The sequence below is a fragment of the Tachysurus vachellii genome, chromosome 2 (assembly GCF_030014155.1).
Source record: "Tachysurus vachellii isolate PV-2020 chromosome 2, HZAU_Pvac_v1, whole genome shotgun sequence".
NCBI classification, from domain to species: Eukaryota; Metazoa; Chordata; class Actinopteri; order Siluriformes; family Bagridae; genus Tachysurus; species Tachysurus vachellii.
The window spans coordinates 33,622,601-33,647,587 of NC_083461.1; the positions used below are offsets into that span (position 1 = coordinate 33,622,601).

Here is a 24,987-nt window from a genome sequence, read left to right on the forward strand (position 1 = left end):
AGGCTGACGTTCCTTTTCCTGCCTGTTCCCGTGGCAGAGGTTGTGTTCATCTGCTGGAGAAAGTGTACAACATGCCATCGTTAGTTTTAACCAGCAGTGACAACGTTAACACCATGAACGACGTGAACGAGGGATTAGACTCCAATATGGAAATCAAAGTAAGTAGAAATCTTAGCTTTAATCCGTGTATTTTATTATGAATAAGCTACCATGCTAGCTACTATGCTAGCTAACTAACGGCAAAGAGTTAAACTAGCTTATATATTATTACAAAGTTTTCCTGTATGGCATTTATTTTAATTTATGTGAGTCGACAAATCTTTCAGATTTAAAGACGACTGTAGCTGATTAGACCGATGAAAGCTAATTAAATAGCCAGCATGCTAGCTCGTTAGCATGCTAGCTGGCTCCACGTGTGCTGATGGAAAAAAAAAAACACGTCGTCTCACGTGTCCCCTATTGAACATCATGTGAACTGCACAGAGTGTAGAAACCATAACCATGTCAGAAACGGCTTACTAACACACAACTAAATCTATACTCACTGTCTAGGGCTATGAAATATGTCCAATGTCCATGACAACTTTTTAATGCTATTGTTTGGTTTGTTATATATTTAAAGATAAGCATGTTTTTGCAAATGACATCTTGTATCTTAGTAACATCTGAGTGACATCTGTCAGTCAGTAGAATAAATAACCACCTCAGAACTGCCCCAGACGTATTTATTTTTGTGCAATTTTTACATACCACTTAATTTTGATATTTTAAAGGATGGAGAAAGGCTTTACGCAAACCCTGTTTTAGCTTGAAATTGTGGAAATTGGAGTGAAATAATAGAAAAATGTCACAATTTTACATTTACAGAATTAAGCAGACACCTTTTATCCACAGTGACTTACAATTTATTTCAATTTATACAACTGAGCAATTGAGGGTTAAGGGCCTTGCTCTAGGGCTCAGCAGTGGCAGCTTGGAGGACCTGGGATTTGAACTCATGACCTTCTGATCAGTAGTCCAGCACCTTAACCACAAGGCTACCACATCCCACACCATGCCTACCAATTTACTACAAACGCCTAATTTTCTGTTTACAACTTTAACAGTGTGACTGACAAAATATAAATATTGAATGTAGTATTTTTTTTTAATCACACCAAGCAATGTTGTTTCTCTAAACACTGGTCATCACTTATTTAAACTGCTACCCTCTGGCAAACGATTCATATAAATCACCTCACAAACCAACAGACTTGAGAACAGCAGCTATCCCAGCACAATACGGGAGCTAAATGATGCATTGTGAACACACGCACACACTCACATCTGATCCAGCATCTTATTCACGAATCCTATAGACGTACGTTCTCCGCGTACCTCAGCACGTGTTTATTCATATATCTTATTACTCAGTATGTGTTCATTACAGTATTTTATATTACATTTTTGTAATTACATTATTGTCATGTTTACGTTCCATTACACTCTAATACCTTTTAATTGTATAAAAATAATTGTACAATAACTTATATATACCTGTATAGTTCTATCTGTATAAATATTTACATATTTATACCTATTTGTCATTCACAATAACTGACTTATTTATTACTGTCGCCTTGACTGCGGTTGACTTGACTTGCACCAAATTATAAGTGAATAGTGCCGTAAGGACTGCTTTAATTCGCTGTATTCAGTATAGTGATGATAAATTATTTTAAAATAGTTAGTTGGTCGTGATGAATTTGTTACTGCTGCAAATTTGATGGATTTTCCAGTGTGTCCTGCTATGCTTCATTTCACAGCAGTTTACCACCGCTAACAATTTAGCCCTTAAAAATGAAATGGTTTATTTCTTACCCTTGATAATATTAGTGATTTAGTCAAAACTGTAAATAACCCACTAGCAGACTAGCTGTCAGTTTATCAAGTTACACAATGGTTAAGAAAATTGGTTTAGCATTAGCGTAGTCTGATTTTGTATTTATTTATTTTTTATACATTTTTAAGACGCTCACAGAAATGTCTTTTGTAATCACCAGAAAAAGAAAGACAAAGCCAAGAAGAAAATCTCCATAACCGAAGAGTCTGCTGAATGCGATCCACCAGCTCCCAAAAAGTTAAAACGAGAAAAGATGGACACAGCCGACGGGACAGTGCAGAGCTCTCCTGATGTTAACGGAAACGTCAGGAAGAAAGCAGTTAAAGTTCATTCCGGTGACGAGCTCGTGAACCCAGCAGGCGAGCAGCCAGAGGTAATCATCTGTGTACACAACCCGGCATGATCACACACACGTTTCTACAATGTAAGTCAGGCACCTTTTAGACGTTGGGATCATGAATAATCGACTTGAACAGTGACAGAATTGTCCTTGGCAAACATCTTGTCAAATTAGGTCATCTCCATTTATTATTGTTGGTTTTTTTTCCCCTCTTTTCTGCATAGATAATCTGCATACAAAGATCTTTAAAAAATCTGTTCGTAATTAAGTTTAAATTCAGGATGTCTGAAACATCAGCAACCGATCAAATTAAATGTACATATACTTCATTTTGTATTTATTTATTTATTTCGTGTTGTATCCTGTTTATTGATAAAAGAAAACGATTATTTGTGTGTGTTAGGTATTCAGTAAATGACTGGAACGTGTGCTTGTTGTTCCATTATTATGTTTTAATTAGATCCGTTCTATAATGATGGCAGGATTAATTAAGTTGTCAATTACAAATCACTTATGTTGACACTCATGGAAGGCTTTTAAACTATCATTTAGCTCCTTTCGATTCTCTGAGATTATGTAAACAAATTTGATAATACACGATGTTATTCATGCACAAGGTATTGGACCTCAAGAAAATAACACACACAACCGCGGGACAAAGAGTCGGCAAAATCAGACATTAAAGCAGAATTGCATGTTGTACATGTACGTATTTTTCCCGATTTGCTTGACCGATCTCTTCGATTTGTGCGAACAAGAACAAAAAAATAATCTGATTAGGAACTGTTTTAACTAGAAATGTATGTTTATCGATTGCACTGTTTCTCTTGTTTGTTTTAATGAATGTCGACATGCTCTTTGGTTCCACGGACATCCTAACAGAAGAAGAAGAAGAAAAAGAAGGCAGCAACACCAGACAACGATACAACCGACCAAACACCGTCAGTCAATGGCACGAGTACAAAATCTCCAAAGACTCAAGCGAAAGTCAACGGGCATTTGACAGACGTCACCCCGACACCATCCAGCGAAGACTCCAGCAGCGAGAGTGAAAAGGATGTGGTAGGTTACTGGGTGGATTGTATCTCTCTCTCTCTCTCTCTCTCTCTCTCTCTCTCTCTCTCTCTCTCTCTCTCTCTCTCTCTCTCTCTCACACACACACACACTCCGCAATAATGACATATCACAGTGTGTGTGAAGCTTAGAGGAGTGTAAGTTGTGTTCAGTTGTGCAGATCTTAAGTTGCCGTTTTTATCTTTTAAACCATGAATTTACTCAAAGTAGACTTTTTGTTCTATGTTAACATGTCACTAAAAGACCATTTAATAACACGTTAAAGAAAAAACAACTTCATTATGGGAAATACTGCTTTTTCAGGAAGTATCATTTACCGTAATAATTAAATTGTAATGTAAATTGAGTGTTTTTGACCGTTTATTTTGTTAAGCTCCACCCAGTTCCTAGTCTGCTGGAAAAGTACCTAATTTGCATCAGGAACTAAAGTTTCCTGCTGCACAGAATGCTTAACATAGCTGACGGTAGTTACGTACATACGTGGTGATATGTTTATCTCCCGCAAGCACAGGCTTATTGCTCTTGACATTTCATGGTGTCGCTGTGTTTTATTTCACGAAAACTCTTCAATCTCTTCAGTTTTCAAGTACTGATTTTGACTGTACTTTGTTCATATTACCACAGAAATACTGACTCATGACTCGAGCTGCAAGCACTGTTATGTAAGAGGCTTAAATATGCCATTGTTCCTCTTACACGGAATCCCCAATTGTTTAGAGAGAATTGGCTGCGATCCACTTGGATGTATTTCTTAAATCACTTATGTCAAGGTTATAATACTGCAAACATTGACAGAATTATTACTGCGATATTTAATCAGTACATATCTACGTCTTGGGTTGGAGACCTTCTAAAGCAGTTTATTTAATGAAAAATCTCATGATGTTTTGTTTGTTTTTGTTTTCTTCAGGAGACACCAGAGCAAAAAGAGGGAGCTTTCTCTAATTTCAAAATCTCACAGGACACCATCAAACTGCTCCAAGGTTTTGACCACTCATTAGTTGATGTGTATATATATATATTTTTCCAGCATATATACGATGCTTGTGTGGTGGGATCGTGCATTAATCAATGCGTTCATGTATTTTGCAGCACGGGGTGTGACGTATCTGTTTGACATTCAAGTAAAGACCTTCAACTCGGTGTACGACGGGAAGGACGTTGTCGGCCAAGCTCGGACCGGCACGGGAAAGACGTTCTCTTTTGCGATCCCGCTAGTGGAGAAACTACAGTCCGGAGCCGACGAGAGAAGAAGAGGGAGAGCGCCAAAGGTGAATGTTTCAGTTCGAGGTTAAAAAAAAAAAGCATTGAGTAGTACTCGTTTAATCAGATTGCTGCATCTGGTTCAAGTATAAAGAAGAATCTCTTGTGTTCTCCGGCTTATTTCATGTGGCCTTTAAATGCCTCAGAATTAAAGAGTTAACCTTATGTGCTTATAACGTAGGTGCTGGTTCTCGCACCAACTCGAGAGCTGGCAATTCAGGTGTCTAAAGACTTCAAGGACATCACCAAGAAGCTCTCCGTTCACTGCTTCTACGGAGGAAGCTCCTACAACCCTCAAGGTATAAGCGAATACTAGTCTGAAACGCGTGATTGTTATGGGATCGGATTTCAGGCGGGCTCAAAAGATTTCATAAAGATCAAAGATAACGTACCCAAAATGATACGTTCTTGAGAACGGCAATGGAAAAGCCAAGAATAACATTGTTGGACACACCTCACTTGTTACTCAACAGTAAACAAAGCTTAGTCACCCATGTTAGTTTCTTGATTAATACATGTCACCAAGCTTTGTGATAATAATGATGGTTGAGATAATGACCGTTTTAAATCGCTACGCTTATGTTAGTCAAATTAATTTGATTTGACAAAGCAATGTAGCCTTGTCCTCATGTCGCACTCGTAGTTTTGCACCTAACTTAATTTACAACACGGTTTGAGTTCAGACTGCGCATTGGCATGAATATTCCTCTTCGCATTGAAAATTGTTTCTTTGTCCTACACGCCCTTATATTCGCTGATCCATGTGATCTATTTCTGCTGCAGTCGATGCCATTCGCAGCGGGATCGACGTTCTTGTCGGCACCCCAGGTCGAATAAAAGACCACCTTCAGAACAACAAACTGGATCTGTCCCAACTGAAACATGTGGTGCTGGATGAAGTGGACCAAATGCTCGATATGGGCTTTGCCGAACAAGTAGAGGAGATCCTCTCTGCTTCCTACAAAAAAGGTGAGCCGTTTTTCCACAGAAGGAAAAGCGAATTCTTGTTAACTTAACGCAATAAAAACCACTTAATATTCTAAAGTGCTGATGTCACATGTGGGTGTTGTCTGGAAATCCGATAAACATGGCAAAAGATTATGGTTATCTGTATAGAAAGTTCTTTTAAGGAACCGTTAAAATATTCCACCAACACAATGCATAGTTTATAGTAAATATATAGACTATACATTTAAATAAGATGAAACACTAGTCGTAAAAGCCATAAACATGAGACACACACCAGGTTTATATCACTATACTCTTTATTGTGATTACATACTGAAATATTGTGTAGGGAACAAATACAACGAGTAATTTATGTTCTCCTGTGGCCTTTTAAATACTTTCGTTTTTAAGTTAAAACACTCAGGACAATTGAATGTACTTTGCAAACATATTTATATTCATGGCATTTGGCAGAATCCCTTGTCACAGAAAGTACTTCAAAGGCCCTAATTAGAATTACATCCTGATACCAGCTCTGCTTTTGGTATTGCTCAACTTTCCTTTCAGCCTGATACCCAACTGTGCACACAACTATCACATGACTCATGGCAATGATGGCAGAGACCAGTGGTTAAGGTGAATGATAAAGGATTAATGATAAAGAATGGTTGCAGGTTTAAGCCCCAGCTGTTGAACCCGTGAGCAAGGCCCTTAACCGCTGTGCCTGTAATGACAAATAAAGGTTTCCTTCTCTTCTGTCCATTTCAGGTGCTGAAAGCAACCCTCAGACTCTGCTCTTTTCTGCCACTTGCCCTCCATGGGTTTATGACGTGGCTAAGAAATACATGCGCTCCCAGTATGTCCACGTGGACCTCATCGGCAAAAGATCTCAGAAAGCCGCCACCACAGTTGAGGTAAGGTGTCATCACTGTTCCCGGAAACTTCGCAGTACGGGGGCCAAATATGCACAGTGTGAAGCAGTTGACTTGTCTCTTAGCAACAGACATCTTGGTAGCATCAGGCAGCAAAACACTGAACATCACAGAATTGGTGAAATACACGACACTGAAATATTAGCCGAAGCCGGATATCGGCAAACGCCTGAACAACCACTCCATAAACTTAAAAAGGCCAAAAAATATTAGAAAGCCGTGAAAGATAACAACACCTGCTCACGCACTGGAAATCAGACGTGTCCTTTTTTTTCCTCACTGTTTTCTCTCTCACTGTTTTTCAAATCCATTCACGGTTGCTGAGGGCACGTATAGGCAAATATGTCATTTAAGCCAGGATTTAAATGTTAGAGTATGAAGTCAGATATAGAGCCAGAAATGATTGTTAACCAAACCTAGAACCCAGAATTCTGTTTACAATGAGCCAGGATTAACTATTACAAGCAGGAAAAGATATTTTATTACTTGAACCAGAATTGAAATCAGCTTGGCATATTGTCATCAGTAAAGCTATTTAAAAAATGTAGAAATAAAAGAATTTATACGCCACCATGATACATATTCACTCTTATGCTGTGAACCCCCTAGATTATTTACATGGGAAGTTACAAAACTAGTTGGCTTTCATTTTGTGTGCAGTGAAAGTGCTATGAGATCTTCCTGGAAGTTCCTGGAAAGGTTTTCAATAATAATATACAGTACATTGAATATGAACAGTAAGTAATTAGCGCAGCACAATTACTTAATTAAAAAAACAGAAAGGAAAGATATTTCCTTCTTTAAAACGGCATTGCTGCAGGTGTCCACGGTTCATATGAGAACATTTTTAAAGGATAAATTTGCCCAGACCGTCAAAAAAAATACCGAAAAAGTACCGACTCGTTGAAGCGTATAACAATTATTCAACAAATCTCTTTTTTTTTTTTTTGTTTCGTTAGTTATTGTGGCCATGATGGATTAAGTGTGTAAATCATAAGGTAAAAAAATAAATGCTACCAAATATAGGAACGTTTCTAGGTCAAGAAGAGTAAATATCTATTCAATCCACTGTTTTTATGTACTGGACTTTTTCATGTATGCATGCCAATGTAAATGAGTATAAAAAAAATACCTTGAGTTCCTGAACCTATATCTGGTCTAACTGGCTGTCATAAAAGAACGAGGATGTGTCTGGGCAGATATATTTTTTTTCTTTCTTCGCTTTATGAAATCGTTAGATGAAATCTTTGGCATTATGCTGACCTGCACATGACTTGTGGTGTTGGTGGGGGGTGTCTTCGTATGGTGGTGGGTTGTGATTTCTATCTAGACTTCTTTTTAAAGCTTACCTAGGGTTTAGTCATCAAATGAGATTTCAAGTGAAACTCTGCTCTGAATGAAGCTCAACATTATTCTGCAGATACAGTTGCCTCCAGAAGTATTGGAACAGCAAGAACGGTTCTTTGTAATTTTGCTATCCATTGCAGACATTTGGGGTCGAGAACAAAAGATAAACATGTTACGATAAATCCGTTTCAGCTTCTGTTTCCTGATCTTTGCATCTAGATCTGTTAAACAGCTTAGAACGTGCCACCTTTTGTTTCAACCCTCCGATCTTTCAAGAAGATTGATTGGTTGAGTATTGTTGCCTGTCTATGTCATGGTTATATTGATTGTCTCCCAACGCTTGGTTTGAACTCTGGCTTTCCCTGTGAAGACCACATTTATTGCTAAAACGGATAAATAAACATGAAGAAAAGAGGGATGTCGCCGAGTGAAACCCAAGCCATTTTGAAGCTGAGAGAAGAAGGTAACTCAAGCTGAGCAACTGTACAGTCATTGGGCATAACCAGTAAAACAAATTGAAGAGGTCTGTCAAGGAAAACAGCAACGTTATGGCAAACTTTGTGAGAGCTGCGAAGGAATAACTCGAACAACAGACAACCAATTATTAACAGTAAGAATTAAAAAAGATTCAAAGAAGCACAGACGTACATAGATGAGCCACAAAAGTTCTGGAAACAAGATGAACCTCCAGCAAAGTAATAAAAGTCAAAGTGTGGAGAAAGAAAGGAGCTCCTCAGGAGATCCAAAAGCTCATCGGTCATAGCACGCTTGTAGTAGTAGCACGGTTTGGGCTTGCATGGCTGCTTCTGGAAAGGGATCATCTATCATCTGTTGATTAAAAATGCATCCAGGCAAATTTCACAGAAACATCCATCATGCAGCAAAACCCAAACTCTAAAAGAACTTCATTTGGTGGGGGTTTTGGGAGTGGAAGGCTGTGGACTGGCCAAGTCAGTCACCAAAACGTAACCCAGTGGAGCAGCATTTAACCTTCTGAAGAGAAGACTGAAGAAAAACAAATAATATCTGAAAGAAGTGTCGTACAAGCCCAAAAAAAAAGCATCACAAAAGAAGAATGATGAGAGTTTGATGATGTCAGGGGGTTGTTTCAGCAAATTCTAGTCTTCTTTTGGTCCTTCGGTCCCAATAGTTTTAGATGGGAATGTACCGGAATGTACATAGATATGGATGGGAATTTTTATTTCTATTGACATAATTTGTTCCCAGGGCCCCAGCCATGGCTCTTTGGAGCCTGTCGCTTGAATTTTTAGCCCACTGTTCATCACTAGCCTAGGTCCATTTTATTGTAATTAATTGTCTGCTTTAATTGTTTCCCAGCACCTGGCTATAGCATGCCATTGGTCTCAGAGAGCAGCGGTGATTGGTGATGTAGTGCAGGTGTACAGCGGCAGCCACGGGCGCACCATCGTCTTCTGTGAGACCAAGAAGGAAGCACACGAGCTGTCCATGAACACCTCCATCAAACAGGTTTGCTGCCTGTACTTTATTAATTGTGCCGTTATCAGCAAACTGTTCAACACAAATGACCGATCATTATATTGGTCAATTGTGATAAGAAATGCAACATGATTATATAGTTCAGATGTCTTCCAACACGTTTCAACATGTAGTATTAAGAGAATATTATTTTCCTGTCCAGAGCGCACAATCTTTGCATGGAGACATTCCTCAGAAACAACGAGAGCTCACACTGAAGGGCTTCAGGAACGGCACCTTCGAGGTCTTGGTGGCCACCAACGTGGCTGCACGAGGCCTTGACATCCCAGAGGTTGATTTGGTTGTACAGTGTTCTCCCCCAAAGGTTAGAAAATTCCGATTGGGCTTTTATTCACGGGGTTGAAATGTGTTTATACTATTTATAGGATTTTATTTTGCTGCTTTCATTCTTTCAGCTGTTTTCAAAGTTTCTTTTGCTTTCAGGACGTTGAGTCATATATTCACCGCTCTGGACGAACTGGCAGAGCTGGAAGAACTGGCATCTGCATCTGTTTTTATCAGCGCAAAGAAGAAGACCAACTGCGATACGTGGAGCAGAAGGCTGTGAGTCTCTGACAAAACCGCGCACTCACTGCATGCTAACGACCATCTAATCATTCGAGTCATTCTGTTTTTGTTTTATCCACCAGGGCATTACTTTCAAGCGTGTTGGCGTCCCAACTGCTAATGAAATCGTCAAATCTTCCAGTAAAGATGCAGTCAGGTGATTTTCCTGATTCATTTATTAAATAAGAGTTTTTTCCACACAGTTCTGGGGCCTCACAGTGTACGAGCACAAATGCATGGAATTCAATGTAAGAAATAACATAAGTGGAAGTATTTAAGTAGTGATGCATTAATAAAGCTCAATATTGTTTGCATAAGTATCATGTTCAGTATTACTGTAAGTGGATATTTGATTTCATCATGACCAAATTAGACCTTTGGCATGTAGGATCTGACACCACCAGAAAAGCTTTTTCTTTCTTTCTGGCTTGCTTTCTTTCTTTCTTTCTTTCTTTCTTTCTTTCTTTCTCTCTCTCTCTCTCTCTCTCTCTCTCTCTCTCTCTCTCTCTCTCTCTGGTTGGCTGGCTTGCTTTCTTTCTTTCTGGCTTGCTTGCTTGCTTTCTTTCTGGCTTTCTGTCTTTCTCTCTCTCTGGCTGGCTTTCTTTCTTTCTTTCTGGCTTTCTGTCTTTCTCTCTCTCTGGCTAGCTTGCTTGCTTGCTTGCTTTCTTTCTCTCTCTGGCTGGCTGGCTTGCTTTCTTTCTCTCTGGCTTGCTTGCTTTCTTTCTGGCGTTCTTTCTTTCTTTCTTTCTTTTTCTCTCTCTGGTTGGCTGGCTTGCTTGCTTTCTTTCTCTCTGGCTTTCTGTCTCTTTCTTTCTTTCTGGCTTGCTTGCTTTCTTTCTGGCTTTCTTTCTCTCTCTCTGGCTGGCTGGCTTGCTTGCTTTCTTTCTCTCTGGCTTTCTGTCTCTTTCTTTCTTTCTGGCTTGCTTGCTTTCTTTCTTTCTTACTTTCTGGCTTGCTTGCTTGCTTTCTTACTTTCTGGCTTGCTTGCTTGCTTTCTTTCTTACTTTCTGGCTTGCTTGCTTGCTTTCTTTCTTACTTTCTTTAAGCATTATAAGCATGTTATGAGCGAATTACTTCTTTTGAACCAGTTTGCAACACTGCTATTTCTCCATGTTGTCGTTATACATGAGAATATATTTGGCTGTAACATTTTAGTCACTTTGCCTGTACGAAGGTATTCGTGCGGGATCAGTGCACTGTTTTAGATGTAAGATTAAACCTGGCCCAATCCAAACTAATTATAGTCAGAAAACAATTTTAATCTTTAATGAATTCTGACACTTGATACAGTTGCAAGGCGGCAACTTGGGCATACATTAAATGTTCTGTTACGCAAATTCACATGTAATCTAATCTAATAATAAGCAGCGTTTAATTATTAGGTGTTATTGAGAAGAGAACATTTCTTCTTTAATCTTGGCGGTGATGTTCAGTATCGGTCAGTTTTCCACACAGCACATTGTTGTGTGTATATATAAAAAATTGTAATTACTGGTGTGTATACCCAGTATTACTGGGCTGGGCAATATGGCTGAAAACTGTATCACGATATCAGTTTTTCATATCGGTCGATATCGATAATTGTTGATATTTTTTATGACCCATTTAAAATAAGGACCAGAAGAAAAATATATTACATTTAAACATTTTTATTTTAAACTTAACCTTCCTCTGATCATAATCCCCTCAGTTATTAAGACAGAAATGTCAACAACCAGGAAAACTGTAAACATAAGTCTAAAGTCACAATGAACACTTAACAATTATCTCTTAATATTTAAGGTGCAAAATGAAAGAAAATGTAAGAAATGCTTAATAAAGTGTAATAAAATAGTGCAAAGTGTTAAATATAAACAGAGAGAAACCTGAGAATTTAGTGCAAGTTTAGTGCCACTAGGATCACTAGCCGTTCACTTTCCAGTGACTACGGTCAGTCTTATAATATCCAAAAAACTGCCATACTGGCGAACCGACGTTTCCTCTTTTATTTACAATTTCCTTGCTTGCGGCAGCGCTCATTTTCTGCTTATCAGTCGCCGGTTCCTGAAGAGGAATCCAGCACGAGACGATATGGCGCAACCAAATGTGCTACTGTTACATGATTGGCTGTTAGCGTGTCACTCCCTATGTTGCTAGGTTACCAGTGAGCGAGTGCCTTTGTTAATGCAACCAAACTTCGCAAACCTCTGTTTTCTTCCGACGTAGAATAAAAAATATCGAACTTTTTATCGAACACATTTTTTATTGATATCGATCACGTGTCTATCGCGATACATATCGTTATCGTTTTATCGCCCAGCCCTACTAGTATGGTATTTATTCTGTTACTGTTCAGCTCAAATCTATGATAGGCTAATAAGCAGCGCACTCAATATTGGCGTGTGTGTGTGTGTGTGTGTGTGTGTGTGTGTGTGTGTGTGTGTGTGTGTGTGTGTGTGTGTGTGTGTGTGTGTGTGTGTGTGTGTGTGTGTGTGTGTGTGTGTGTGTGTGTGTGTGTGTGTGTGTGTGTGTGTGTGAAAATAATAAATTGATAAAGAAGCTTTATCCTATGATTAGTCTTAATCTTTGAAATCTGTCGTGGTTTTGTTTGCAGGTTCCTGGATTCTGTACCTCCGACAGCTATAGAACATTTCCGCTCTGCAGCAGAGAGGCTAATCGAAGAGCGAGGTGCGGTGGAGGCACTTGCCGCTGCTCTTGCACACATATCAGGAGCCACAAGTCTGGAGCAGAGATCGCTCCTCAACTCAGACGCTGTAAGTGGGCTGAAAAAAAGCCGTGTATCAAACGAGTCTATTATCTGGACGTGCATTATAGATTCAAGTTGACGTTTAACAAACGCTTAGTGTCACATCATTTGTGCCATGTATATGTAATGACCGCCGTTCCTGTACTAGCCTTTTTATTCCCAAGCATAAAGGAAATAAATGCAGCTTATTGTAATAACCGTAAAGACACCAAAGTTTACTGACTGATACCAAGCGTAGTTGGAGACTCTTTCATATTAAACGAACTTCTCATACCAGAAAACAGCACCAGTATAATAAGAGTTCTACATTTTGCATTGCTCAGCATCAGCATTTTAAACGCTTTATTAGTAAGATGAGATTATATGGAGCTTCTGCTGACCAGGCTCCTGTAAATGAGCTCTTTAGGTATCGTTTATGTTGCATGCAGTCAGAAAACTGGGCTCTGGTATAAAAAGATGAAACCTGTTATTTTAATTGAACTCTGCATTTGGATCATATGCAGCACTTTGGGAGAATGTATTAGGTTCTAATAGATTTGTGTATGATTATAATGAAGCCTGTTTTTGTCACAGGGCTATACCACGTTAGTGCTCAGCTGCTCTCAGGAAATGCATAACATCGGCTTTGCCTGGCGAGGGCTGAAGGAGCAGCTCGGGGAGGAGATAGACGACCAAATTAAACGCATGACCTTCCTGAAGAGTAAAAATGTGCGTTTGTGAACCTTTATGTAGCAGACATTTTGCATTTCACTTGAATAATTGCAGAATACAGAAGATATGTCAGTATGACTGTTATTTATTTGTCGGTTTCTTTCTTAGGGGGTTTGCTTTGACTTTCCAGCTGATAAGGTGAAAGAAATCCAGGTATGGGAATGTGTGGAGTGTGTCTCTGTCTGTGTGTGTGTGTGTGTGTGGGGAGTGCGTCTCTGTCTGTGTGTGTGTGTGTGTGGAGTTCGTCTCTGTCTGTGTGTGTGTGTGTGTGGAGTGCGTCTCTGTCTGTGTGTGTGTGTGTGTGTGTGGAGTGCGTCTCTGTCTGTGTGTGTGTGGAGTGCGTCTCTGTCTGTGTGTGTGTGGAGTGCGTCTCTGTCTGTGTGTGTGTGGAGTGCGTCTCTGTCTGTGTGTGTGTGGAGTGCGTCTCTGTCTGTGTGTGTGTGTGGAGTGCGTCTCTGTCTGTGTGTGTGTGTATGTGGAGTGTGTCTCTGTCTGTGTGTGTGTGTGTGGAGTGCGTCTCTGTCTGTGTGTGTGTGTGTGTGTGTGTGTGGAGTGCGTCTCTGTCTGTGTGTGTGTGTGTGTGTGTGTGTGTGTGTGGAGTGCGTCTCTGTCTGTGTGTGTGGAGTGCGTCTCTGTCTGTGTGTGTGTGTGTGGAGTGCGTCTCCTGTGTGTGTGTGTGTGTGGAGTGCGTCTCTGTCTGTGTATGTGGAGTGCGTCTGTATGTGTGTGTGGAGTGCGTCTCTGTCTGTGTGTATGTGGAGTGCGTCTCTCTGTGTGTGTGTATGTGGAGTGCGTCTCTGTGTGTGTGTGTGTGTATGTGGAGTGCGTCTCTGTCTGTCTGTGTGTGTATGTGTGTGGAGTGCGTCTCTGTGTGTGTGGAGTGCGTCTCTGTGTGTGTGGAGTGCGTCTCTGTGTGTGTGGAGTGCGTCTCTGTGTGTGTGGAGTGCGTCTCTGTGTGTGTGGAGTGCGTCTCTGTGTGTGTGGAGTGCGTCTCTGTGTGTGTGGAGTGCGTCTCTGTGTGTGTGGAGTGCGTCTCTGTGTGTGTGGAGTGCGTCTCTGTGTGTGTGGAGTGCGTCTCTGTGTGTGTGTGGAGTGCGTCTCTGTGTGTGTGGGGAGTGCGTCTCTGTGTGTGTGTGGAGTGCGTCTCTGTGTGTGTGTGTGGAGTGCGTCTCTGTGTGTGTGTGTGGAGTGCGTCTCTGTGTGTGTGTGTGGAGTGCGTCTCTGTGTGTGTGTGTGTGTGGAGTGCGTCTCTGTGTGTGTGTGTGTGTGGAGTGCGTCTCTGTCTGTGTGTGTGGAGTGCGTCTCTGTCTGTGTGTGTGGAGTGCGTCTCTGTCTGTGTGTGTGGAGTGCGTCTCTGTGTGTGTGTGGAGTGCGTCTCTGTCTGTGTGTGGAGTGCGTCTCTGTCTGTGTGTGGAGTGCGTCTCTGTCTGTGTGTGGAGTGCGTCTCTGTCTGTGTGTGGAGTGCGTCTCTGTCTGTGTGTGGAGTGCGTCTCTGTCTGTGTGTATGTGGAGTGCGTCTCTCTGTGTGTGTGTATGTGGAGTGCGTCTCTGTCTGTGTGTGTGTATGTGGAGTGCGTCTCTGTCTGTGTGTGTGTGTGTATGTGGAGTGCGTCTCTGTCTGTGTGTGTATGTGTGTGGAGTGCGTCTCTGTGTGTGTGGAGTGCGTCTCTGTGTGTGTGGAGTGCGTCTCTGTGTGTGTGGAGTGCGTCTCTGTGTGTGTGGAGTGCGTCTCTGTGTGTGTGTGTGGAGTGCGTCTCTGTGTGTGTGTGGAGTGCGTCTCTGTGTGTGTGTGTGGAGTGCGTCTCTGTGTGTGTGTGTGGAGTGCGTCTCTGTGTGTGTGGAGTGCGTCTCTGTGTGTGTGTGTGGAGTGCGTCTCTGTGTGTGTGTGTGGAGTGCGTCTCTGTGTGTGTGTGTGGAGTGCGTCTCTGTGTGTGTGTGGAGTGCGTCTGTGTGTGTGTGGAGTGCGTCTCTGTGTGTGTGTGTGGAGTGCGTCTCTGTGTGTGTGTGTGGAGTGCGTCTCTGTGTGTGTGTGTGGAGTGCGTCTCTGTGTGTGTGTGTGGAGTGCGTCTCTGTGTGTGTGTGTGGAGTGCGTCTCTGTGTGTGTGTGTGTGGAGTGCGTCTCTGTCTGTGTGTGTGGAGTGCGTCTCTGTCTGTGTGTGTGGAGTGCGTCTCTGTCTGTGTGTGTGGAGTGCGTCTCTGTCTGTGTGTGTGGAGTGCGTCTCTGTCTGTGTGTGTGGAGTGCGTCTCTGTCTGTGTGTGTGTGGTGTGTGCGTCTCTGTCTGTGTGTGTGTGTGTGGAGTGCGTCTCTGTCTGTGTGTGGAGTGCGTCTGTGTGTGTGTGTGTGGAGTGCGTCTCTGTGTGTGTGTGTGTGGAGTGCGTCTCTGTCTGTATGTGTGTGGTGTGTGCGTCTCTGTCTGTGTGTGTGTGGAGTGGGTCTCTGTCTGTGTGTGTTGGTGTGTGTGTGTGTGTGTGGAGTGCGTCTCTGTCTGTGTGTGTCTCTCTGTCTGTGTGTACACACACGGACACACGGGGTGAGTGAGTGTGTGTGACAGCATTGCAGCACGCCTCACTTGTTGTATCAAATTCTGCACTAATTGCAAAAGCTTCCCTACTCTTTAAACCTGTAATCCCAAAATAATGTCAAGTTCAGTTCTCAAGCTGTCATAAGCACACGCTTGAGTTTTGAAAACCTAGTACTTTAAACTAACCTGTTGGACTCCAGATTCTCAAATATCACAACTTTTGCCCTTCTTTAGCTGTCAAAACTAATCAACCTGAACGAAAAACAAACGGAAAAACCTCCAAACTAAAGACTGTCATTGTCTCTCTCCTTATACAGGAAAAATGGCAAGACGGCCGCAGGTGGCAGCTGACCATCGCCACTGAACTTCCTGAATTGGAGGAAAGCATGCGGAACCGTGGAGAACGAGGTTCTGGTTCGAGGGCCAGAGGTCGTGGTGGATTCCGCAGCGGCTTCCGTGGTGGCAACAACCGAAGTGGAGGAAGAGGAGGTGGGCGAAGAGGTGGGGGAAGAGGAGGTGCTCAAAAAAGAAACTTCAGCCAGGCTTTTGACTATTAAACATCACACACTTGCTCTTGAGTGACTTTTTTTTTTTTTCCAGCCTTGACGATTTGGTTGGTCAATATTTTTCCACTTTGTATTCAGTGAATCGACTATTGCCCTTCACCGGAAAACCGCTTTCCTTAACAAGCTAATTGCGTTGCAATTGTGTATTTCAACAGCGCTATTTAAGCCCATTCACATGAATGTGAATTTCATTAAAGTTGTCTTAATACACATACATTGTTGTTTCTGTCTTTATTTTACACTTTGCATTTGGTTAGTACATCTTCAAGCAAAGGAGTTTTTACAAATTAAACACTCGGCTCAAGGTTCTAATTCCTCTCATTACACACCTGGGTTGTTTATAAATAAATGTACAATTTTAAAGTATTTAAAAAATATTTATTATAAAAAGCAGTTATAGTATTAATAAAGTCTTCAACTGTCAAGTTACTCAGCACAGTTGTTCTAAATGATTTTCTCAGTGCTCTTAATGTTCATACATAGGCAGCCATGCTTAGTTTTTTTTAGTCCATGAGTGCGTGTTCTGGATTTGATTGCACTTTTAGCCTGCTTACAATCCACTCTTGCATGTGTTCTTACAGAATGTGATTTAGTTGTCTTGCAGGTTATCACAGACATACTGACTTGTCATGTTATGATTGTGCCAGTCTGCCTGGAAGGGATAGCTTGAACAGTCCATTATTTCATCTGTAATAAAATAATGGTTTTAGAGAACCACAATAATGAGGACATTTCTAGAGCAATGTTAAAAAGTGGAATGTTTTGCTAACTTACAAAAACCTTCCATCCAGGAATTTGCTGATCTCCAGCCTCTTTCGTGCTCATGCAAAGTGCTCCAGTGGTCCGTGTTCTGTAGGTGATCTACTATCTATAACACAAAAGACCGTCATGTCGACAACAGCGACGTCCTGCAAAGCTGTCCAGGTGCTTCAAAGCTACAGAAACTCTTACTATGCTAACATCTGCTTCAGTTAGATCAAGATTCAAGTGTAAAGATTAGTTGTGTTAGAATCTAAAATAAGTTAAACCAGTTAATCAGGCCTGCAGGTTGGAAAAACACCATGTGATTTCCTTAACAAAGGGCAAATCACTGACTCGAATAGTAGGAAGTTGGCAGACTTATCTTTGCTGTTTGCGTGTTCTCTCAAGCAGTAGTATTTTCTGAATCGTTCACACTCAAGCACAAATGCTAAAATCATCTTCTAACCTATGCATCCATTGAAAACATGTTTTATCTGCACTGGTAGTATGCTGCTTGTAAGAGGGAACATCTCTCTAATATTAACATGTTCCAGCAACTCAAATGAAGTCATCCTACAAGGTTTAAAAGGGTCGTTCCAGTCACTTCGGTTTACTTTACTAGCCATTTTAAACTGAAATCATGGAAAAGTTGTAGATGTGGCTGGTATAAAAGGGCTAGATGAATTAGCTTTTTGAACTCTTGGGCTAGATGAACTAGAAAACTTTTTGGTATTTGAAAGATTTAAAAAAAACAAAAAAAAAAAAACATCAGTTTAAGGTATTTAGCATCCACACAAGATAATACTTTACTGTAGCCAAACTCTAATTATCGAATCTAAAAGGCTAAAATGTCATCAAAATTAGATATAACTATAATCAGAAGTGTGATATTCAACACACTGGGTGAAATTTAATGTGTTAATTAATAAATAATAAAATTTGATTCAATCAAGTGACCGACAGAAACTAAGTGATGTTTCGTGTCTGCGGCTTCCAATGGCGGATTTAATTAGAGTGTGTATTAATGGGAAGAAAAGAGTAAAGCTCACTAATGAGCAGTCATGTGATACATAATTTTGAGTAAATTCTCAGTATCTCAATTGGACATTGAGTGCTTCACTTGTCCCACCAATTAATGACACTGTAATAAACTCAAGCATCTGAGCGCCAGAAAGAATAGTATAGTATAACGTGTTAATTTCACATTGTAACTGGTACATATTGTAAATTAATTGTTAGTATAAACTTGATTACTTGCTAATTGTTTGTTTTTATCGAGTATCTTTTTTTGTTGTTTATTTGTTCGCATTGTTAACTGAGAATTAAACTACTATAACTTAGCTACTAGCTAACTAGCTACTATAACTTGCTTCAACAACAAATACTAAAAATCACCAGCCATTAAAAGTAAATAGTTTATGTTCTTAAACTTGCCTTTAAAACTGCTTCAGACTGCTCCTGGTATTCCATTGCATTTGCTTGGTCTTCTGTGGAAGAGGTAACGTTCATAAGCACCGTCCTAAGAAATTTTCATTACAAATCAGAGTAATATATCATTTCTCTCACCGTGTGCTGATGGGCTGATATTAGCTGAGGAACGGAAGTAAGGAGCTGATCGTTCTTCTTTCACAGACGGTAATGTAGAGTAGCAGTTTTTAGCAAACATCTCAGAAGCAGCACCTTTGACTTCCTCCTTATACCTGCTGAAAGCCTCTGCAGAAGAATGAGAACCGAATATTATTCTCCTATAGGACGAAGGTCGTTTGATTTTCATGGATAAATTAAAAAGACAAAAAAAAAAAAAAACTGATATTCTTTAACTGATATTTTGTTGGTGTTTGTATCTAATGAGACTTTACTCACCTGTAAACCTTTCTGGAGGTAGACTGGCGTGTGGTAGTAATGCGGGCAAACTGACTCTGGCGTCTTCCATGTCTAAGCTGGACACTGGAGAAAGTGGACACCAGACACTTAAGAGTATGTTTTGTTCACTTGCACCAACATTCAGTTGGACTTTTTTATGTTCAGGAGGTATTATATTATAACAAACGTCATAGTTATTTGATTTTTTGTTTTTATCAGAATACGAATCATACTTTATTGGCCACATAATCTAGGGCACACATTTACTCATTAATTAAGTCAGTAAGGTGGATAAACAAGCTTTCAGTGACTTGATGCAAATGCAAATACCAGTCTAGTGGGATCGAAGAAATTTTAGCTGCAGCTCTTGGAGTTCATAGCTTTCTTTTTCCATTAGTCTTTATAACACTTACAATCTCTAAATCATGGGTGGATTTATTTATCTATTGGAAATGTGGATACCGTTGGTGAAATTCTACTTATTTTTACTCATAACATTCTAGATTATTATTAAGAATAGCAGAAAACTGATATAGTCTTCAGTTTGTGGCACTTAGGTAATAGTACTTAGTCCCAAGCCTTATGTTGGAGTGAAGTGTTTTATGAGTTACATATACTGGTGTATACTATATTGTATGTGTAAATGAGTGTGTTTAGTTCTTTCTTCCATCATTTTGCACTTGTTTGTTGACAAAGTGTGTCTTTCAGCACCTGCATGCAACTAATGTTGGCTTATTTTGATAGCTTTCTGTATTCTACTGCATCTATGACTAAATCTAAATAATATAAAAGTGATGTATGAGCTTTTAATGCTTACCTTTTCTCTTCTTTGGCAATTTGCTGTTAGGGAGTAGAATATAGACTCTAAAAGCATTGTGGCCTTTCTTGATGCTTTTGTCTCTAAGCTCTTGGACATCTGGTAAGGAGTTGAGAGCACAGCGGAAGTTGGCTTTCCAAGTCTTGGGATCTGGTTTGTCTATGCCAGGTTTGTATCTCCCTGAAACCCACAATTAGTAAAACACAAAACACAAAATATATTGATTTACCACAGTTATTATAGTCAAACCATGAAGAACTCTTCCAAAACCTAAATAAGTGTCATTGTGATAAGGGGATTATTATAGTGAGCTTAAACAATTTGATTTTTCAGTTTTCTTCATTTTAAATACCAAATTGCATAGATGATGTGAAAAATGAAGACTTGCTGTTCAGAACACTTTTGGGTCATTTTTTCCCAAACCACTGTAACCCTATGATGTAAGCAGTCAGATATAAAGTGTGCAGGACCTTCTTTAAACTTTCTTTCTCCTATTTGTATCTGTTTAGAATACATTATCTGCTGATTTTTAAATAATGTACTTGGTTATATATCTAATTTGTTACTGCATTATAATAATAATTGTATTTTTTCTCTTCTTATCATCAGTGTTTAGACTGATGAAATAGAAATATGGCAGGGTAGCAAGCTCTGAGATATATCAAATGTCTTTAAGTTTCAAGCAAGCCACTGATATACTGTAGCTCAGTCATATGGGCTCACAGTTTGCAATCGTATCTGCATGTGTTGGGGAAGCCATGCTGAGATGTAATTGGAGACAGTGTCCATTGGTGTCTGGACTTGTCTCTCACCTGTATGGATGGCCCAGTTTCGGAACAAAGTGGCGTCCTTGTCTATATTCCAGCCGTGTCGAGCGGCATGTTTCCAAGGAATCTGGAAGACCTGAGCAGACTACAGTTTGAATATGAAAGAAAAAAAAGAGCAAAAAAAAAAAGCTCTGATGAAAATTAGCTTTCAGTAGCAGGTCTTTGTGATATAATACGGTTAATAAAAAATATGAAGTTCATAGACATGAATCTTACGGAGATGATTTATTTCCTCTTTTTTTTCCCTAATACCAAAAATACCAACCTTATAGCTTTAGATTCTATTAATTTTATGAAAAAAAAAAAAATCTGAGAATATTGTACTTGTTACATTGATTTGTGTAAACTAGATTACATTTTGTAAATTTTGCGTATACTTTTATAGATTAGAGAATAGATTGGAAAAAACTTCATGTAAAGATTACATGCGTTGAATAGTTAAAAACAATAAATAAAAAAAAAATTAAAAACACTACAAAATAATAAGCACAGGTTGTTTTTTTGTTTGTTTTTTTTTTTTTTAGATATTTAATGTCATTAATTTTAGTGATTAATGCGGTGATCAGACTAACATGACACATATACAGTATGTGTGTGAAGTGTGAGAAAGTCCTCTTATTATTAGCTGTCATATCATGGCACCTCAGTATTCAATTTCTATGCACAACATATATGTTATTTAAAAGCTTTTTAACACATTTAGAAAACATCAAGCAATCATGAAAACAGGAAAGTCATCCTTACTTCATCTAGCCATATGACTCCAGGATATCTCCCTGACTTAATCTGTTCTTCCAGCCATGGCCGTAAACGCAGGCGACCCTGGTGCATCTTTGAGTTTTGGTCCTTCTCGAGAGACTACTGTAATTTTGCCCTCCTTCTTTATCCTGTGTAGTTTGACAAGTCAGCAATGTACATGCTTATTTTTTTCAAGTCTTTCCTTCGATCTAGTTTCAGATTACTCACAATGTTTATGCCAACAGTGTTTACATCGGCTACAGCGTTGTAATTTGATGCTACTGATAAGACACGCATGTAGCATACCTGTGATCATTAACATAGGAAAATAATATTGTAACATTCAATTTAATTACATTGCAAATAAAAAACGAAGGATCAGAACAAGGAAATAACTTACCTCTTGCACAGAAGGTTGCTTTGTGCAGGAGAAAAAACTGCCAAAACGATTCAGAAGGGCATAGCTTCTTTTTCGTGCTTCGTACCTGCTCCAACAGGTTTCTGCTGTTTCCAAAAAACTTGCTGGAGAATTTCTTTGGTAGTGGATGATCTAACCACCCGCCCTATCTTCAATTCACTGGAAGGTTTAAGGTTTTTTTTTTTTGTTTTTTTTTGCTGAATTTGTCTCTAAATTTTTTTTTTACAAACTATAGGATTATTTTAATATACTACTGATACTATTAATATATAAAAAACTAAACTACCAAGGGCAGATATCAAGTCTAATGAATTCCAAGACATAATGATATTCATACTTTTGCTTTAGAGAAAAAACATAAAGTTTGCTAGACATCAGACTATAATGTTTGCTCTGAAATAAAGGCTGTTTTGAAAGAAAGGAATGATTTTTATTATTTTTTTTTAATCGTATAGGATTAAAATTAAGAGTGTATGGTTATTGAAAAGTATCGGTTTAATCACCTGGCTTATATAAAAGCCTATATATAATACACCTGCTTTAGTCTATACCACATATTAAAGAAAACTGACTACTGTGAATTAAAGAGGTGACAAATCAGAAGCATGGTATATAATTGGTGAAAGATCATATCTCCACATTTTTTCCTGGGAACTTGACTAAACTGGAATAATATTTTAGGTAAAAAAAAAAATCAACCTGAGGGTAAGAAGTATGGAATGCATTTATTCATTCATCAGGAGTGGATCGGGAGCCTACTGTTGGAGCACTGGACATAAGGAAGGAATATTGCAGCTCTCAGTGTACACATTCCATACATCTGTCCTGCCAGAGGTTGCAAGTACTGTATGTGCCACAAAATGTACCAAAAGAACCACACCGTATTGTAAGGCAGAATATGGTGAGGTAAATGTAAATGTACACTGTGTGAGGATCTTATTCTCTATCTATCTATCTATCTATCTATCTATCTATCTATCTATCTATCTATCTATCTACCTATCTATCTTATCTAAATTGACTCTTAAAATTAGGGTCACAAGAAGGACCCTTAAGCAACTCCAGAACTAGACCACTGGCGGAGGTTCAATGCAAGGCTCCTAACAGAACATGGAGAGATGCAATCATGCTATAGTGCACTGTGAGGGCTGCAACCCAACCTTTTATATATAGCTTGGCACTGGCAGAGGTGGAAGTTTAACTTATTTATAGTATATAGTTTCTGAAGGAAAGTGTGTGTGTGTGTGTCACACTTCTTCAGCAACTACAAATTATAGATTGTTAGGTATCTGTGTGTGCTCACTGATGTGCGTGTGTGATTAGCGAATGCTAGCCCATATGGTCCGATCCCACAGAAGAGCTACAGTACTGTAGCACAAAAACGTTAATGCTGGCTCTTATAGAAAGGTGTGGGAACATACAGATCATCACAGTATTTTGCACATAATGTGCATTGTCCATCACATGATTGTAATCATACCTAATATTTTTCTCTACCAACCAAACCCAATACCCCCCCCCCCTCCCCCCTTGTTGAGCTATATATGCCACTCATGAGCTCCCAGTGTTCTGAGTTCCTAGTCATATCGCCTCTGCTTCCAGACATACTTCATTAATCCTGACACCCTACACCGTTTGGAGTCTCGTCGCCCGGTGTCACTCTGCTGGAAATTGATCTGTCAATTGAAGTCAAGTCAAGAATCATTCTTTAGACCAGGGGTCACCAACCTTTTTAAAACTGAGGGCTACTTCAAGGGAACTGAGTAGTACGAAGGGCTACCTGTTTGATACAAACTTCCTCAATAGCAAAATTGCACAGACCACTTTTTAATAATAAAAATAATACTAATAATAATATGGTGAAGAGACTGCTCACATGACAATGTTAATTATTCCCCACAATTATTAACAATGATTTATACAACAATGACGGTAGGAATATTTAAACATGCAACATTTATTTATGTTTATCTGTTCCAACATTTGAAAGTCAGGAAGTAATGTCAAGGAAATCATTAATCATGTCACAACAAGTTATCTAGTCTTTTTTTGAACAATTTTTCACATTTCTGTGCACCATTTTTAGTTTAATGTTGTTTAGTGTTTTCAATGAACACGTTATCTCTTCTTTGTCTGTAAACGTCTGTTAGTGGGAAGCCTGGCACTGCATTCTGCTTACCATTGTACTGTAATCTGATGAATAATTTGACACTGCAAGTCTGAGTGAGTCTTGTAAATGTGAATCAGTAAGGCGTGTTCTGTGTTAGTTCTTGATAAAGTTCATGTTAGAAAAGGCTGATCCACAGAGATAGGTTGAACCAAAAAGGCAGACGACTTTCATAGCTGCTGTGCATACTGTACACCACTGTATTTTTCTGTGTCCACAAGGCACAAAAAGTTTGATGCAGACTGATGGGCTTTGAGGTGAAGGTCATTTTGCAACGTTAGGATCTTTACCTGTCCAGCATCCAAGTTGAACAGAGCACTTAGTTGCTCAGCAGTGCATGTCATGTCCACTTGCATGAAAGGATTGTTAACGTCTTTTTCTGTCCTTAATGCGCTGCCGGGTGGGTAGTTAGCATCGAAACTTTCGTGACACGTACTGAAGTGTCTTGCCACATTGTGCCGCTTTGCCGTCGCAACAGTCGTCCCTCAAATGAGACACACACACTTTTCTTTGACTGGCATAAAAAGAACTCTTCCTCCCAAACACTGTGAAAATGGTATGTTTTCTGTCGCTTTTCTGCCATGTTTTTGGGGATAAATCACAACTGACTCCTCATTGTTGCTGCACAGCTTCCTTGTGTCAGGAGTCGGACGTGACGTGCGCGCAATATTGACATTTGACTTCAGAAAAGGCCAGAGTTTGTTATATACATAAAACATTTTTGTTTACATTTTTTTTAATTAAATAAAATGAAATTAAATATAGTCATTTTAAAATCTACATTAATGCAAGCATTTTTTATTCAAAAACTACAGCAAGAAAATTTTTTTAGACGGAACTATATTTTGACCAGTGCTATTTTTAGAACATGTCTCGCGGGCGCCTTAAGTGCTCCTTGAGGGCTACCAGGTGCCCGCGGGCACCGCGTTGGTGACCCCTGCTTTAGACCATTTAGCTTTATACCAATCAGTCATTTAGACCATAAATAGGTGCTACATAAAACAACACAGAGCTACACAAG

The 24,987-nt window shown here is 39.6% G+C and overlaps 2 protein-coding genes across 4 annotated transcripts; one reads left to right on the top strand and one right to left on the bottom strand.

The window, feature by feature from the left end:
* ddx21 (DEAD (Asp-Glu-Ala-Asp) box helicase 21) lies at positions 1–16,609 on the top strand. The gene is made up of 16 exons (XM_060864377.1): positions 1–158; positions 2,043–2,255; positions 3,105–3,284; positions 4,207–4,279; positions 4,389–4,567; positions 4,741–4,858; positions 5,343–5,528; positions 6,276–6,421; positions 9,125–9,274; positions 9,447–9,608; positions 9,728–9,847; positions 9,934–10,007; positions 12,444–12,603; positions 13,170–13,304; positions 13,416–13,460; positions 16,147–16,609. The coding sequence occupies exons 1-16, from the start codon at positions 72–74 to the stop codon at positions 16,384–16,386; spliced, it is 2,268 nt and encodes a 755-aa protein (XP_060720360.1). The 5' UTR covers positions 1–71; the 3' UTR covers positions 16,387–16,609.
* A 2-nt stretch (positions 16,610–16,611) lies between these two features.
* On the bottom strand, positions 16,612–21,909 carry irf1a (interferon regulatory factor 1a). 3 transcript variants are annotated; one of them, XM_060864379.1, is made up of 9 exons: positions 21,782–21,909; positions 21,388–21,530; positions 20,629–20,728; positions 19,817–19,996; positions 19,000–19,083; positions 18,703–18,849; positions 18,571–18,623; positions 17,170–17,263; positions 16,612–17,082 (listed from the first exon to the last, which is right to left on the bottom strand). In XM_060864379.1, exons 2-9 carry the CDS (start codon positions 21,472–21,474, stop codon positions 16,985–16,987), a joined length of 843 nt encoding a protein of 280 aa, XP_060720362.1. In that variant the 5' UTR covers positions 21,475–21,530; positions 21,782–21,909; the 3' UTR covers positions 16,612–16,984. The 3 variants fall into 3 exon arrangements, with proteins under 3 accessions (XP_060720362.1, XP_060720364.1, XP_060720361.1); XM_060864381.1 differs by lacking the exon at positions 21,782–21,909 and adding an exon at positions 21,610–21,687 and having other exon boundaries at positions 18,571–18,620; XM_060864378.1 differs by lacking the exon at positions 21,782–21,909 and adding an exon at positions 21,610–21,687.
* Between the last annotated feature and the right edge of the window lie 3,078 nt (positions 21,910–24,987).

Bases quoted from the DNA above. Each gene is read 5' to 3' on its own strand.
- irf1a (XM_060864379.1), bottom strand. From the start codon at position 21,474: ATGCACCAGGGTCGCCTGCGTTTACGGCCATGGCTGGAAGAACAGATT. The intron at 18,850-18,999 runs GTGAGTAAAGTC...ATTCTTCTGCAG, and splicing joins ACCTCCAGAAAGGTTTACAG to AGGCTTTCAGCAGGTATAAG. The intron at 17,083-17,169 runs GTAAGTTAGCAA...ATTTTATTACAG, and splicing joins TTCCTGGATGGAAGGTTTTT to ATGAAATAATGGACTGTTCA.
- ddx21 (XM_060864377.1), top strand. From the start codon at position 72: ATGCCATCGTTAGTTTTAACCAGCAGTGACAACGTTAACACCATGAAC. The intron at 159-2,042 runs GTAAGTAGAAAT...TGTAATCACCAG, and splicing joins ACTCCAATATGGAAATCAAA to AAAAAGAAAGACAAAGCCAA. The intron at 9,609-9,727 runs GTTAGAAAATTC...TTTTGCTTTCAG, and splicing joins TACAGTGTTCTCCCCCAAAG to GACGTTGAGTCATATATTCA.